Source organism: Heptranchias perlo, chromosome 4 (genome assembly GCF_035084215.1).
Source record: "Heptranchias perlo isolate sHepPer1 chromosome 4, sHepPer1.hap1, whole genome shotgun sequence".
Lineage (NCBI taxonomy): Eukaryota > Metazoa > Chordata > Chondrichthyes > Hexanchiformes > Hexanchidae > Heptranchias > Heptranchias perlo.
In genome coordinates, this window is record NC_090328.1 from 77,696,295 (window position 1) to 77,711,266 (window position 14,972).

Here is a 14,972-nt window from a genome sequence, read left to right on the forward strand (position 1 = left end):
CCTCTCGCCAAAGACATCGGGCAGGTGGTGCACTTGTGACACCTGATGTCTGCCCGATGTCTACCCAAGTCAAAATCGCCCCAAAGAGTGATGTGTTGTTGCTGTGTGATTTTTATCTCTCAAGTGGAGTTTGAGAGCAATTATGCCTTGCACTCTCTTCGATTTTGCAGTTGCTCACGCTATTTCTTTTCTTCTGCATGGCTTAACCAGCTCATGTTGCAGTTCTAATTTACCATTAATACTGGATGGGTAATTTAGTTTATTCAGCATTGGGCAAGTCACAGTTACACAACTGCTGAGTAACTAGACTGCAAATTAGGTTTCACAATCAAGGCCACTACATGAACTTTGAACTGTATTTATGGCACTTAAAACAATTTCGGACCCTATTTCCAGACTTATGTGGGTAAAGCATTTTTGGAGTTAACAAGCTTAGTTATTGCTGAGCTGCTGCTTAGTATTTTCTAATCCACTGCTTCATATTGCAAGAATGGCTTATGCAATACTCAGAAAATGATACAGATCCTATTTTACAGTGAGACCTAATTATATATTCAAATTGACTAAAGCATGCATTTATGGCACAAGAGCAAAAACACCCACAAGAGAGGGCGATTGAAAGGCCTGAGCTTTCAACAGTTCCAGTAAAATTAAGTGGTCAGGGTAATTTGTTTGTTGAGGACTGCAGAAAAATGTTCTTAAAGTGCATTACATTCTTAAAGAGAAGGAGATTCATTTTGAAAGACAACGACAGGGTCTCCTCCCAACAAAAAATGCTGACATAGGCCAACACAAGGGTGGCTATTATGTACAATTTTGTGGATGTAGAGCTAATACCTCATCGTTCTCTATTAATTGTAGTAAATGGTATATACACTCTAAAAATTACCAGTAAATATAAGAAATAAAAATCATGGGACAGCAGTCCAACTTCTACTTTATGCACCTCAATAATATAAGAACATAAGAAATAGAAGCAGGAGAAGGCCATACGGCCCCTCGAGCCTGCTCCGCCGTTCAATCAGTTCATGGCTGAACTTCAACCTCAACTCCACTTTACCACCCAATCCCCATATCCCATGATTCCCCTAAAATCTATCTATCTCAGCCTTGAACATACTCAACGACTGAGCATCCACAGCCCTCTGGGGTAGAGAATTCCAAAGATTCATAACCCTCTGAGTAACGAAATTCTTCATCATCTCAGTCTTAAATGGCTGACCGCTTATTCTGCGACTAGGCCCCTAGTTCTAGACTCTCCAGCCAGGAAACAACCTCTCTGCATCTACCCTGTCAAACCCCTTCAGAATCTTATATGTTTCAACGAGATCATCTCTCATTCTTTTAAACTCCAGATAGTATTGGCCCATTCTACTCAACCTCTTCATAGGAAAACCCTCTCATCCCTGGAATTAATCTAGTGAACTTCTGTTGCACCTCCTCTAAGGCAAGTATATTCTTCCTTAGATAAGGAGACTAAAACTGTACACAGTACTCCAGGTGAGATCTCACCAAAGCCCTGTACAATTGTAGTAAGACTTCCTTACTCTTGTACTCCAAACCCCTTGCAATAAAGGCCAATGTGCCATTTGCTTTCCTAATTGCCTACTGTACCTGCATACTAACTTTTTGTGTTTCTTCTACCAGGACACCCAAGTCTCTCTGAACACCAACATTTAATAGTTTCTCACCATTTAAAAAATATTCTGTTTTTCTATTCTTCCTACTAAAGTGAATAACCTCACATCATACTCCATCTGCCATCTTCTTGCCCACTCACTTAACATTCCATATCCCTTTGCAGACTCTTTGTGTCCTCCTCATTACTTGCCTACCTAGCTTTGTATCGTCAGCAAACTTGGATACATTGCACTCTGTCCCTTCATCCAAGTCATTAATATCGATTGTAAATATCTAAGGCAACAATGAATAACTTTTGGTAAAGTCCAGGAAATCTGATGTACAGTGTTCTGTTCCATAACCATTTTCTATGATTGCAGTAAATAAGTCAACTATTGGTTCTCTGTCTGCTCAAAAAGTCTTATTGTAAAAAATATATTTAATTCCGGGACAATCTAAAGTCAGTAAATAAAGACTTTTGCTTCATATTGGCCCAGTTGAATTAGAAGATATAATTACTGCAGGACTAGGTAGTGCAGTGACTTAGTATATTACAGTTTCACTCTGGGATCCAGTCTCTTGAAGTTACTCATGAACTTGGAGTGTTGGCTCCTCCTAAAGTTCAGCAGACATTTCTTTATAAACTCTGTAAACAAATAGTACATCCTTGTTTTGAGAAAAGCACCACTATTAAATTTATTAAATTCTTTTAAAGACACTCCTTTTTTAAAATTGATCAATCAATATGTATATTTATATTGTAGTGTGCATAATTCTGTCCTGATGCCCTGCAAAGGCACCCAATAGTCCCAGCAGCACACAAATCATTGTGTCCCTCGTATTTCACCCTCTACCTGTCTATATAACTGACCATCTCATTCTGAAAGAGCCCTTCTCTTGTTCCACACTTATGTTTTCATGTAAGTACTCGGAAATAAAACAGGAATCATTTTATCTATTGCTGTCATTTATATTTATTCAAATTAACATGTAATATAGTAAACTAACCACTCTTGAATTCAAATGTTGGAAGCAGAATCCATAATAGATTTTAAAAGAGAAGTGGATAAATCGATGAAAAATAAATTTCAAAGGTATGTGGAAAGAGCAGAGAAATGGAACTAAATGGATAGATCTTTCAGAGAGGCAACGCAGGTGCAATGGACTGAATGACCTCCTTCTGTGCTGTAAAGTTCTATGATTCTATGGAATAACACCGAGAACCCATTTATATTATCCAAATATTGCAATACAGTAAATTCAATTTGTCTAATTTACAATGGCACTGTAAAGCCAAGCTCCCACATTACAGGAGGCAGTAAAGAAGGAAAGAAGTGCAACTGTGAAATAGCCTGAGACAGGAAGAGAGAACTGATTGTACCTACAGCAGGAAAACCAATTAATTGACAACCATGGCTATCCCTGCTGGCAACCCAGTGGAAACGCTGACTGTGACTATTAAAGTGCAAAACAAAACAACGTGGGCTCAGAGATAGTACACTTCATATCTTCATTGACTCAGAAAAAATGGAGGGAGAGAGACTATGACATAGGCAAGTAGTCTATACAGGGCTGATGTTTCCTCAATAGTACTTGCAATGATGGCAATGAAAACACTCCACTCTAGATTTAAATATCCTGAATTGCATGGTAATACCACTCACCTATAACATTGTAAAATAATCCATTTATTGTATGCGAGTGGTATTACCATAGCATTATATTGCTTGGAATTTGGGACATTTGAATCTATATGTTATGAAGGAAAGATCTTGGATTTATGTAGTGCCTTATTACATCCTCAGGATGTCCCAAAGTGCTTTGTATCCAATGAATTACCTTTGACATGTAATCACTATTATGTAGGAAACATGGCTAGGAATTTATGTACAAGATCCCACAAACGGTAAATACGTATGAGCATACGAACATACAAATTAAGAGCAGGAGTAAGCCATTCGGCCCCTCAAGCCTGCTCTGTTATTTGATAAGATCATGGCTGATCTGATTCTGACCTCAATCCTACTTTCCCGTCTACCTACTATAAACTTTGACTCCCTTGTTAATCAGGAATCTATCTAACTCAGCCTTAAAAATATTCAATGACCCTGCCTCCACCGCTCTCTGGGGAAGGGAGTTCCACAGATTCACGACCCTCAGAGAAAAAATTTCTCCTCATCTCCGTCTTAAATGGGAGACCCCTTATTTTTAAACTGTGGCCCCCAGTTCTAGTCTCTTCCACAAGGGGAAACATCCTCTCAGCATCTACCCCTTCAAGTCCCCTCAGGATCTTATATGTTTCAATAAGATCACCTCTCATTCTTCTAAACTCCAATGTATACAGGCCCAACTTGTCCAACCTTTCCTCATAAGATAACCCCCTCATTCCAGGAATAAGTTGAATGAACCTTTGCTGAACCTTTCTTAAAAAAGGAGACCAAAACTGCACACAGTAATCTAGATGTGGTCTCACCAATGCCCTGTACAACTGCAACAAAACATCTCTACTTTTATATTCCATTCCCCTTGTGATAAATGACAACATAAATGAGGTGAATGACTAGCTTATCTGATTTTGGAGTTGAGAGATGGGGAGGGGGAGGGGGGGGGGGAGAGGGAGAGGAGATAGCGGAGAGGAAATATTAAAATGCCCTGTTCCCTTTGAACTACTGCTTAACCCCTATAGCCTCCCTTCACCTCACATCCTATCGTCTCTCTACTTCTTCCCCTCTCATCCCTCTTCTCATCTCCTTCATCTTCCCTTTATTCTGCTCTCCTCCCCTTTCTCAATCCCCTCTCCCTCCTCTTCCCCTCTCCATCCTCCTCCTATATTCCTTCCTATCCAATCATCTCTCCTCTCTTCCTTCTCTCTCCTTCCTCCCTCCCCTTTCTTCCTCCTCCCTTCTCTCTTACCCTAATCCTTCTCCCTTATCTTTCCTCCCTCCTCTCTCCTTCCTCCTCCCTATTCCTCTCTCCCTCTCCTTCCTCCAATTCTTGCCTCCCCTCCTCCTCTTCCTCCCCTCCTCCCTTATTCCTCCATCCCTCTCCTCTCCTTCCTCCCATTCCGCTCCCCTCTCCCTCCTTCATTTTCCCTTCCTTCTCCTCCCCATTCCTCCCTTCCACTCTTTTTCTCCATGTCCTCTCCCTTTTCCCTTCCTCTTGCCCTTCCACTTCTCCCTTCTCTCCCTCTGTTCCCCACTCTTCCTCCTACTCCCCCCTTCGCCCCTCATCCCCTCTCTCCTCTCCCTTCTTCCTTACCTCTCTCTCACCCTTCTTCCTTTCCCTTTCCTCCAGTTCTTACCCTCCTTTTTGCTCACCACTCCCTCACCTTCTCCTACTCCCCATTCCCTCCCATCTGCTTCTCCTGCTTCTTTTCCCTCTCCATGTACACCAATACCATTTTTTAGCCACTTGAAGCCTCCAGTGCTTTCAACCAGTCCATGCAATCTTCCCCCTCCCCCCACTGATCGGCCCCCCTCAGCTGGCGGTCCTAGTCTGAATCTGTGCTGCCACAGTGCTTGGCCCATTCTCTGGACCCCCTCTTCTCTTTTTTTTGGAAGTCAGCTGGACCGATTTCATCTTCCGCTCTCCACCCGCCTCCCCTCCAATTATCCTCTCTCCTTCACCTCTTCCAATTATCCCTCTCCTCTCTGCCTTCCCCACCTTTCTCCTCCTCCTCCTCTTGGTCCACCATCCCCCACCCCACCTCTCCTTCCTGTCATCCCCTTCCCTTTTCCTCCTCCTGGTCTACCTACTCCCACCCCTTTTTTCTTTCCTTCCCTCTCTCACTGTTCCCTCCCCGCTTTCCCTTCCTTCCTCCTTTCCTTTCTTCCCCCTCTCCCTTCCTCCTCTCTCCCTCCTTCCCCAACTCACTTCACCTGAGGACGACAGTTTGGCCTTCAATACCTGTTTGCAATGCTATGGGAGATTGGCTAGTGTATATATATTGGGGTAAAATTTCTGTATGGCATCACCAATTTCCACAGCAACTTTAGCAGAAGGTTGGCAGAAACCCCAGATGTATACACAGTTTCTCTGGGGTTTCTGCCAAAGTAATATTTGGACAATCGGGAGAAACCCCGCAGAAATTACTGGTGAATATGTTTAAAGCGTTTCCTGTCAGTGTCACACTTCATGTGTCACACTTCACTGTATCCACTGACTCAGCATGAGCAATGCCATGGGATATCTGCAAGCGCATAAATGGAACCAACATTTCTGGAATAGAGATATTTTCAGACACTCACAATTATTTTGCTGTATTTGACCAACTGGAGCTGGAGCAATCTGTCACTGCCCCCATTCCCCCTTCCCCCTCCCCCTCCCCAAATTCTCCCAACACCCCGCCAGCGCCCTCTGGTGGTTCAATGACAAAGACTCGACGCACACGTTTCTTCGCCGGGCGCGGAGTGATGACGCCACACGAGCGGGTCTGTTGCTGTGTTGACGGGGAAGTCCAGGACTGGGGACTGGGCAACAGAAGGTGGCGGGAGAGCAGGCTCACCGGCTCTCGTCATATCTTGGGAACAGCTGATTGCAGCATGTTGACATTAGTTCACCTTTAAGAGCTGCAGAGATATTTAGCAGTTCAATAAGGTCAGTGGCTGGAGTGACACCAGTTTGTAATGTAGTGCCACTTTGTACCGGTTACAGTGTTTGCGATTCTGCAGGGTTCAGATTGTGTTGACTTTGGTTTTAATTTTGATGCCGTGACTACGTTGCATCAGGGATTAGCAACAGAGACGTCTGCTCCTATCACTGCATTGTTTTCTGATTTTAAAATGAAGAATAAAATGTGATGGAATTGAAGAGATGCTCCAAATTCACCACTCAATTCTGAATGTATTGTAGGAGATAATTTAGTTTCCCTTTTGTAACAGATTCTTAGTAATAACCGTGCTACTGCTATTTTTCACGAAAATGTTAATACTTAAAAAAAAAAGTTTGTGCATGAAAGTCTACTGGAACATGTAACGAGAATTCCTGTACCTGCAAATACATACGTGCAGAGCCACTCATTACCACATTGTGACGCTGTCTTTTACTGTTTTTCTTCAGTGTTAAATGCAAGTTAACACCGCAGATACACTGGGGAGTAGTAATTGTGCTCTTAGACAAGTTCATTGTTTTCATTGAAAGGTCATGAAAACAATTAACTTGCCTAACGACTGCCCAGATTTAAAACCAAATGCAATTATTAGAAAGTTCTAGCTCGTCCACCACACTATTATATGTGGCCAAAATGGTTGTGAATTTCAGGCTGTTTCCTTAATCCAAGAAGTACATTTTAAAGTGAAGAAAGTTCTGTATACAACACACAGAAATTTCTGTACATTTTTAATTTAATGCAGCTGTTGCACCATGCAGCAGAGACATGAATTGTAACCATTGTTTATTGTGCAATATGTTCGTTATTACATTTACAATTTTTGTTAGTCATTTTATTTGATATTTTGTATAGTCATTCATCAATCTTTAGGCTAAATGAAATCAGTTTATGACAAGCACAATTAGATTTTAAAGGTCATTGAAACTTTTAAAATGATTTTTGTTAAAGATTCCAAATCTTTTCAGTTAACAGTATTTTAAAATATATGCCCCTTTGCCAGCTAAATATAGTTTCATGTTTTATGGTATTAAAATAGTGGACCTAAAATGTTTCCATTATTATAGTGCTTCAGAGTTTTCCTGTACAGTTACTTTTTCCCCATATTTTATTTTAATGCTTTTTTTATAGTATATGCAAAGAGCGTGCAAAATATAAAATCATATTGCTGCTTTATTCTAGTCTCTGCTTCTCTTTACTGTTTTCTTTCCTTTGTTTTCAGTATTTTGGCTCTTTCCCTTATCTGTATTCCAGCCAGGAATTCTGTAAAATAAAAAGTGAACCCTTGAAGGGTGTACTTCTAGCTTTATTATCCTAATAAAATATTCTATTGAATTCAAATAACAACTTGATTAATAGTAGTTCTTTGCTGTTACCCAAGTTGCTCATATCCCATATTATTTGATGTAACACTCCGTCACTTATAACCTGTTTATTCTGACAAACTGCTGGAGCAGAACAAACTTCTGCCTAAACCTGACCTCCAATGGAAAAATATGCATATGCATATTTATGCAGCCTGTATCTGTCTCAGCATGAAATAAACCAACCTCTGGAGGTAGGTTTCATGCCAGTACCAATTCTGAGGCTGTAAAGTGTAAACTCTTGGGGGATTTGCTGTCAAATTAACCCTCACAGCAGCTTCCATATTTTAATGTGTTCAAGATGTGCTTTCTTCACCTGCCCCCCCCCCACTTCTCAAAACAAAAGTGTCTTTTTTAGAAGAATCCTGCAGAGAGACAGCAACATAAACAGCACAGCTCCACTCAGTCCAACGTTGTAGATTTAACCGATGGGCCCATGTAGATGCACTGGGACTCTGTATAAACATTGTAATGTAGGGAAACCTAAAAGTAGAATTCAATGCGTAGCATAACTTTACTCCAGCCAAGTGCTGTTTCAGAGATGACTGTTAGACTAGTTGCACAATTGGTAATTTTATTATTTTTTTTTTACACAGGTTTTAAGAAAAAAGCAGCAAATAGCTACAGAGAAAGAAGACATAGGATCAGCTTGCAGAAATCGTGTATGTTTTTAAAAAAAACAAAAAGCAATACTCAAAGAATGTTTATAGCTCAGGAACACTACTGGTATTTACATTTCTGAGTGTTGGGTATTGTTGGACAATCACTTCCTTGTTCTAACTATGAATGAAAACACAGAGTCAGCTCTTGACCCCAATAAAGATGACCTTCCTCTCATGGCCAATACTGGTTACATGCTAGTCAGACACTATGTGCTAGATCTGGCAGTGAACTTCAACAGAAAAGTCATCAACGGCACCATTGTCCTCTTCCTAGAAACCAACAAAACACACAAAAAAGTATCTAACACTATGGGAACAGGTTGGTGCCCTTACTCACAGGCATTATTTGAAACTGAGCAACCTGGACCTTCATGCAATCCCACTGCAAGAGTTACTGATTGTGCATCCGCAGATAAGTTAAGCAATCGATCGAACCATAGTGATGGCAGAGTTACCAATGTTAATAGTTGTAACCATAGCAACAAAGAGTGGGCTAATGGGAGTTCTGGTACAAGGGAACACTGCAGTGATGGGGAGGATTTTGTGCTGGTGCTGGATTGTTGTGATCTTGTGGTGAATAAGGTAGAAGAAGTGAATGTCATTGCTGCAGCAGGTATTGAGAAACTGATCAGAATGGACATGCCTGAACCAGAAGGTGGCATTTATTCTCGGAGACTGCAGCGTGATCTCCAGAGTAGCATTGTGGATGATATTCTAGGTTTAGCAGCAGAACGTTGGCAGGAACAACATCGTTACTACCTTCAGTGCAGCCAAGCGCCTGGCTGCGGAGAACTCCAGTTCCAGACTGACATGTGGAGCCTGAAAATAAAGAAAGCAGGAATACAAACTCATAAAGACTTCCCTCGTGTAGTGAGGATCTGGTATGAAACAAAGCCGGAGGGTGGTTCGGTGAGGTGGACTAAGGACCAAAGTGGCAGGTTGGTTACTTTTGAATACTTGTATTTTTTTGTGTGTAATCTGGTATTAATCTGTGACATATGAGCTGTCGGGTGCAGTTGTTGATCAGTTAATGATGCAGAACACAAGCTGTTTTTAAAAAATACACGGAAGATAATGTGTGAATGACAGTTTTAACATTGAAATAAAGCATTTATTTTCCACATTGTCATTCCTTCTAACAATCTTCAGAATGTAGTTACCTTTTTTCTTTAGAAGATATTTTTGTCAAGATGCTTTCAAAGTATGATAGCTTGGTTAACCCTTTGAACTTAGGTTTGAACATGGGGTGCTTTGTATAACGGTCTTCAGCTAGTACTGGTTTCAGTGCCAATTATAGTACATAACATTGACATTCTTTACAATATCAGTAACATTAATATAAGCTTGTTTGGATGGCAGATGTACTAAAATATTCCATGGTTTGCTTTTTGTGCTTCTATAACATTATTGTATATGAGGTTACAATGATTTTACATATGGCAATTCTTCTAAATATTTAGAGCTAGTTGTAATTATGTTTATTAACAAACCTTATTTAAAATTTTGGCATCGTCATGAACTATAACTACACTCCATTTTGTTGCATGCCATGGGAATCCTCAATATCATATTTTACCATCAACTTACAACTTTAAGCTTTTTGTCAATTTTATGTTCATCAAGATGAGGGACATTAGTGATAGAAAATGAAACACTTTCTATTTTGTGCAGCCAGTGTTAGCATGGTTAGAAGCAGCGTAAAGGTCCCCTAATGTACCTCAGCCCTAGCCTTAGAGGAGCTCCCCCTACTACACCAGTATAACATATTTTCCATTTCCCGTACCATCTATTCTGTGATCATTCTGAGTGATATTGCCAATTAAAACTGAATTAGGGACAGTATTATGCTCTGGCTACATGCCTACCAGAAAGTGGATTAAGACTGTTGACACATATTTCATACATGGCCTCTTTACTTTGCAGCAAGAGGATACTTTCATCCTATGTTCCAGAGGTGAAAGACCAGTGTCTAACCCACTGCAGCTCCCAATCATTGTAAAACACTGTTTATTATTTATTATATGGTAGTAAAGTGTAATGTTAAGAATAATGCTGCTTTACTTCAGTAACCGTCTTCATTGGCCAATCACAATTTTATTATTAAGAATATTGGATGAAAAATATTGTGTAATCTTTTTTATTGCAGTATCTGAACAGTAAGTGTGTTTATTTTAGCCTGTTATCTATTTTAATCTTGTGGCGTATTACTGAAAATGCACTCAAAATAACATTTTGGTTCTGGCCAATTTATGGTAGACATGACTATGATATTATTTATGTTGGTTATTTAATATTGGATATTTATCAGTTTAATTGCATTAAAATATCAAAGCATGTATAATTTGTGTGTTAAAGCACACTACACCCAAGTTCAATTGCTTAATTACATGTATATTCTGTGATACTCAATACATGGTACTTGAACAATGAAAGATAAGCTGACACAGAATAATGTTGCCTGGCAGTCTGCTCAGTTACATAATGTACTGCATAAGGACAGAATCAGGTTAATTTAAAAATTCACTACGGCCTAGTTTCTGTCCCTTTTGGGATCAGTGATTGCTAGAGTTTGGACAAAAGTAGGATGAAGATACTGCAGTTAACTCATTATAAATATTGCAGGTATGCTGATTTAACTCATACCTTGGAATCTTCCAAATAATGAACACAGAGGATGAATGATGAGGATGAATGTGAAACAGTTCTTGTTTTTGCACAGCCACTGACTATGTGAAAAAGCCATATCATGTTAAGTATTCTGTTTTATACTGTGAATATACAGACAAATATTTAAGGAAGGTGTCACTATTATGTTTTTCTTTTTAAAAAAAAAATCAAATACTAAAAGTTACAAATAATGTTTATTTTGTCAATTCTTGATTTTTAGATTGTTGTTTAAACGGTAAGTGCTGATAGTGTCATGGGACTATTAGCTTGAATATGGTACTGAGGCTGATGGTATTAGTAGAAAAAGGCATTAAGCAAAGGGGTGCTTCAGCATCAAATTTGTAGATTAATTCAGGTTCTTCACATCTTCAGGCTAAGTAAATATTCATCTACTTGCTGGTTAACCAAAATAATCAGCTGTTCTGATGGCTTTTATTGCACTATTCAAGGTGGAGCTAAGACACCCAGATATGGAATAAGGAAAAGAAAGAACAAACTTGCATTTAAAGGGCAACTTTGACATCCTATCCTGCCCTAAAGCACTTCACAATCAATTAAAGTAGTCGTTTATGTAGGCAAACACAACAGCCAAATTCTGCCTAGCAAATTACATAAATTACCAAATAATCTGTTTCGGCTCTGTTGGTTGAAGGATAAATGTCGGTAAGGACACCTGGAGAACTCCCCTGTTTTTCTTCGACTAGTGTAGTGGATCGTTACATCCACCTGAACAGGCAGGACCTCCTGTTTAACATCTCATCCGAAAGGCAGTACTTCCGACAATGCAGCTCTCACTCAGTGCTGCACTGAAGAGTCAGCTTCAATTATGTGCTCAAGTCATGGAATGAGGCTGTAAACTATGGCCTTCTGACTCAAATGCAAGAGTGCTACTCCTTAGCCAAGCTGGAAGGTCCCACGATTGGACCCCTGGTCTGTACTGATCTTAGTCAGAACGGTGGTGGGGACGCTGCAGTTGGCTTTGGCTTTTTGGAGGTGTGGGAGGTGGGAGAGAGAGGAGGTGAGCCAGCTCATGAATGCTATTCAGTGATTCCTGCTGGAAAGTTCTCATATGTTGATGTGGGTTGGAACAGAACCACACTTGGTTGTGTTGGCCCTCCCTTGTGTGGTTACACAGCCTACTGATACTCACTACCGAGGCTCATGCAAGAAGTGTGCTTTCTTTGGTAATGCATAAGAGAACGACCAACATTGCATAGCTATACTTCAGGATGAGGATGTTTTAACTTAATCATAATTCTTTGTAATAGTCAGTTATTTCATGCAGGATCCTAATGTTTGAGTAATTGGCAATAAATTTAATATTTAAAGCCTATAACATTTCTATTATTTTTTCCTTCTGTGGGCTTTTTTGTTTCAGTTTTTTAAAATTCACCACTTTTATGCTTTGTTTTTAAGAACTAATTTAGTCCACATGTAATATTTTTCAAATCCCACATTTCTCTTTTCTAGGGTGGGTGAGAGATTGGGTTGGGAAAAAGCCAAGTTGTGAATATTCCATCATAGACACTCTTCTCCCTGCATCAACGTTGAAACCAAGTTTCTTCATCTGATCACCCACTCTTAACTCTTTCTATTGCTGGATCTCAAAACTGTGAAATTCCTTTAGCTATCTGTCTTTCCTTCCTTCTACCATCTTCAGTATTTTAAAATCTAAACGCATACACTACTTCACAATTTACCTCATCTCTTTTGCTGTGTTGAGCTTCACACTGGTCCCTAACCCTTCACCATGGTTATGCAATCAACTTATTAAAATTGCTGAGTGGGTTTCACATTCCACTTCAAAATGCATTGAAAAATATTGTCATGCTATCTCAGTGAGAAAACCCATCCATCGCTGATTATTCAAACATCCTTCTCCCTTCCTGTGTACTACTTTCTCCCCATTTTCCTCCATCCCACCCTTCTTTCCTCCTATCCCCCGTTCTGTTTCCCCCTCCGTACATCTCTCTTTCTCCCTCCCCCTTTCCATCTGCGTCCACCTTTTTGAGGAGCTCAAAACTGTACATAGTACTCCAAAGTTGATCTTACTAAAGTCTTATATAGATTCACCATTACATCCCTACTTTTATATTCTATACCTCGTGCCATAAAACCCAGTATACCATTAGTTTATAGCTTTATCTACTTGAAATGCTGCTTTTAATGTTTTTTTTAAACCTAAAGCCTCTAAATCCCTCTGCTTTTTCACATCACCCAGCCTTCCCCAATTCAAAATTGTTGTTATTACATCTTTTTTTACTGACATTGAATTCCATCTGCTACTTTTTAGATTTCCAACATTTTATCAATGATCTCCTTGCAGCTTCCTCAGAATTGTTTACTATGCCTCCTATATTAGTATTGTCTGCAAATTTGGACATTATTCCCTCTAGCCCTATATTCAAAACATTGATGTACACAGTGAACAGAAGTGATCCAAGAACAGAATTATGGGACACTGTTACCCACTTTTATCCACTCTGAGAAATTGCCCTTAACTCTCACTCTCTCTTTCCTCCCTTCTAACCAGTTTTTAATCCAAATTGCTACCTTTCTCCTAATTCCATACCATTTAATCTTCCCCAATAGTCTCCTGTGTGGTACCTTGTCAAAGGCTTTCTGAAAGTCCATGTACACCAAAATCATTGTATTTTCCCATCCACCATTTCTATCACCTCCTGAAAGAACTATATCTGGTTTGCCAAGCATGAGCCTCCTTTCTGAAATCTGTGTTGGCTGTTTCTAATTGTTTTTTCTTTACCTAGATATTTAGTAATTTCATCATTAATTAAAGAATGCAACATTTTCCCCATCACAGATGTTCTACTAACGAGCCTGTAATTACCCAGGTTAGCTCTGTCTCAATATTTGAAAATGGGTATTACATTCATACACTCTCCAGTCCTCTGGCACACATCCACTCAATAGAATGCTGAAATTTAACTACTTGGGCTTCTGCTAGTTCTTCCCCCACTTTCTTCAGGATTTTTGGATGTGTCCTGTCAGGTCCTGGCACTTTGTCCTCTAGCTTAATTAATTTCTCCAAAACTTTGTTTTTATTTGTTAAAATGTATCTCATCTCAGCATTTACCTCCTCCCCAATATCTTTTGTGAATATTGAAACAAAATTTAAGTTAAGTATCTCTGCCAATTTCCATTTATCCACTGCTAATTCACTAACCTCTGGTGTCCCACCTTACATTTAACAGTTTTTTTACTGATATATTTACGGTTCTTTTTAATATTTTTGAGATTCTGTCATACTCCCTGTTTGTTTTCTTAACCCTTTCTAAGCTCTTTCCTTATTTTCTCATTCTCTTTTTTTAAAATCATATTATACCTATAGATCCCGTATGTCTTTTTTAAAATTTTAGTTTGTTTCTAGCCTCTTTATTATCTATGGAATCCCGAAACTTGAAGTAATTTTTTTTTAGTATTTATTTATTCTGCATCTTCGCAATCGCCCTTGTAAAAACATCCCATTGTTGTTCTACCTTCCTGTGTGCCAATTTGTCTCTCCACCTCAGTTCAGCTCAACTAGTCCACTCACCTTTCTACAATCTGCCCTATTTCGATCTGGTGCCCATGTTTTTGAATTAATTCTTTTTCCTTCCTATTTGGACCTTAAACCTTATCATATCATGATTAGTACTTCCGAGGTGTTCATTTACATTTAACTCATTTTCCTGATCTATTTCATTGTTCATAACTAGATCTAGAAATGCCTCTTTCCTTATAGGCCGATATACACTGCTTGACGAAGGAGTCCTGCATGCATTTTAGGAATTCGATTCTGTTTTTCTCAATTTACTCCCTCCCTGTCCCAATTAATAAATGGGTAATTACAACCAGAACAATCATTTTGTTATTCCTAATCATCTTCCTGATCTGCGTAAAGATTTCCTCTTCCAAATCCCTACTACAATTAGAGGTCTGCAGTACAACCCCACTAATATAACCATCCCTTTTTATCTTTGAGCTCCAACCGTATTGACTTGCCTGATTTTTTTTTTGTATACATCAGATTCTACAACAAGTATTCCCTCCTTC

General features: G+C 39.4%; 1 protein-coding gene across 6 annotated transcripts in view; it reads left to right on the forward strand.

Annotated features, from left to right (window-relative positions):
* Positions 1-6,054: 6,054 nt before the first annotated feature.
* Positions 6,055-14,972, forward strand: part of aopep (aminopeptidase O (putative)) — a 260,440-nt gene continuing 251,522 nt past the window's right edge. For all 6 annotated transcript variants that reach the window (XM_067983185.1, XM_067983186.1, XM_067983187.1 and 3 more), the window contains exons 1-2: positions 6,055-6,216; positions 8,187-9,190. In XM_067983185.1, coding sequence (XP_067839286.1) covers positions 8,373-9,190 — 818 coding nt within the window. In that variant the 5' untranslated portion in view covers positions 6,055-6,216; positions 8,187-8,372. The remainder of the gene's footprint in view (positions 6,217-8,186; positions 9,191-14,972) is intronic.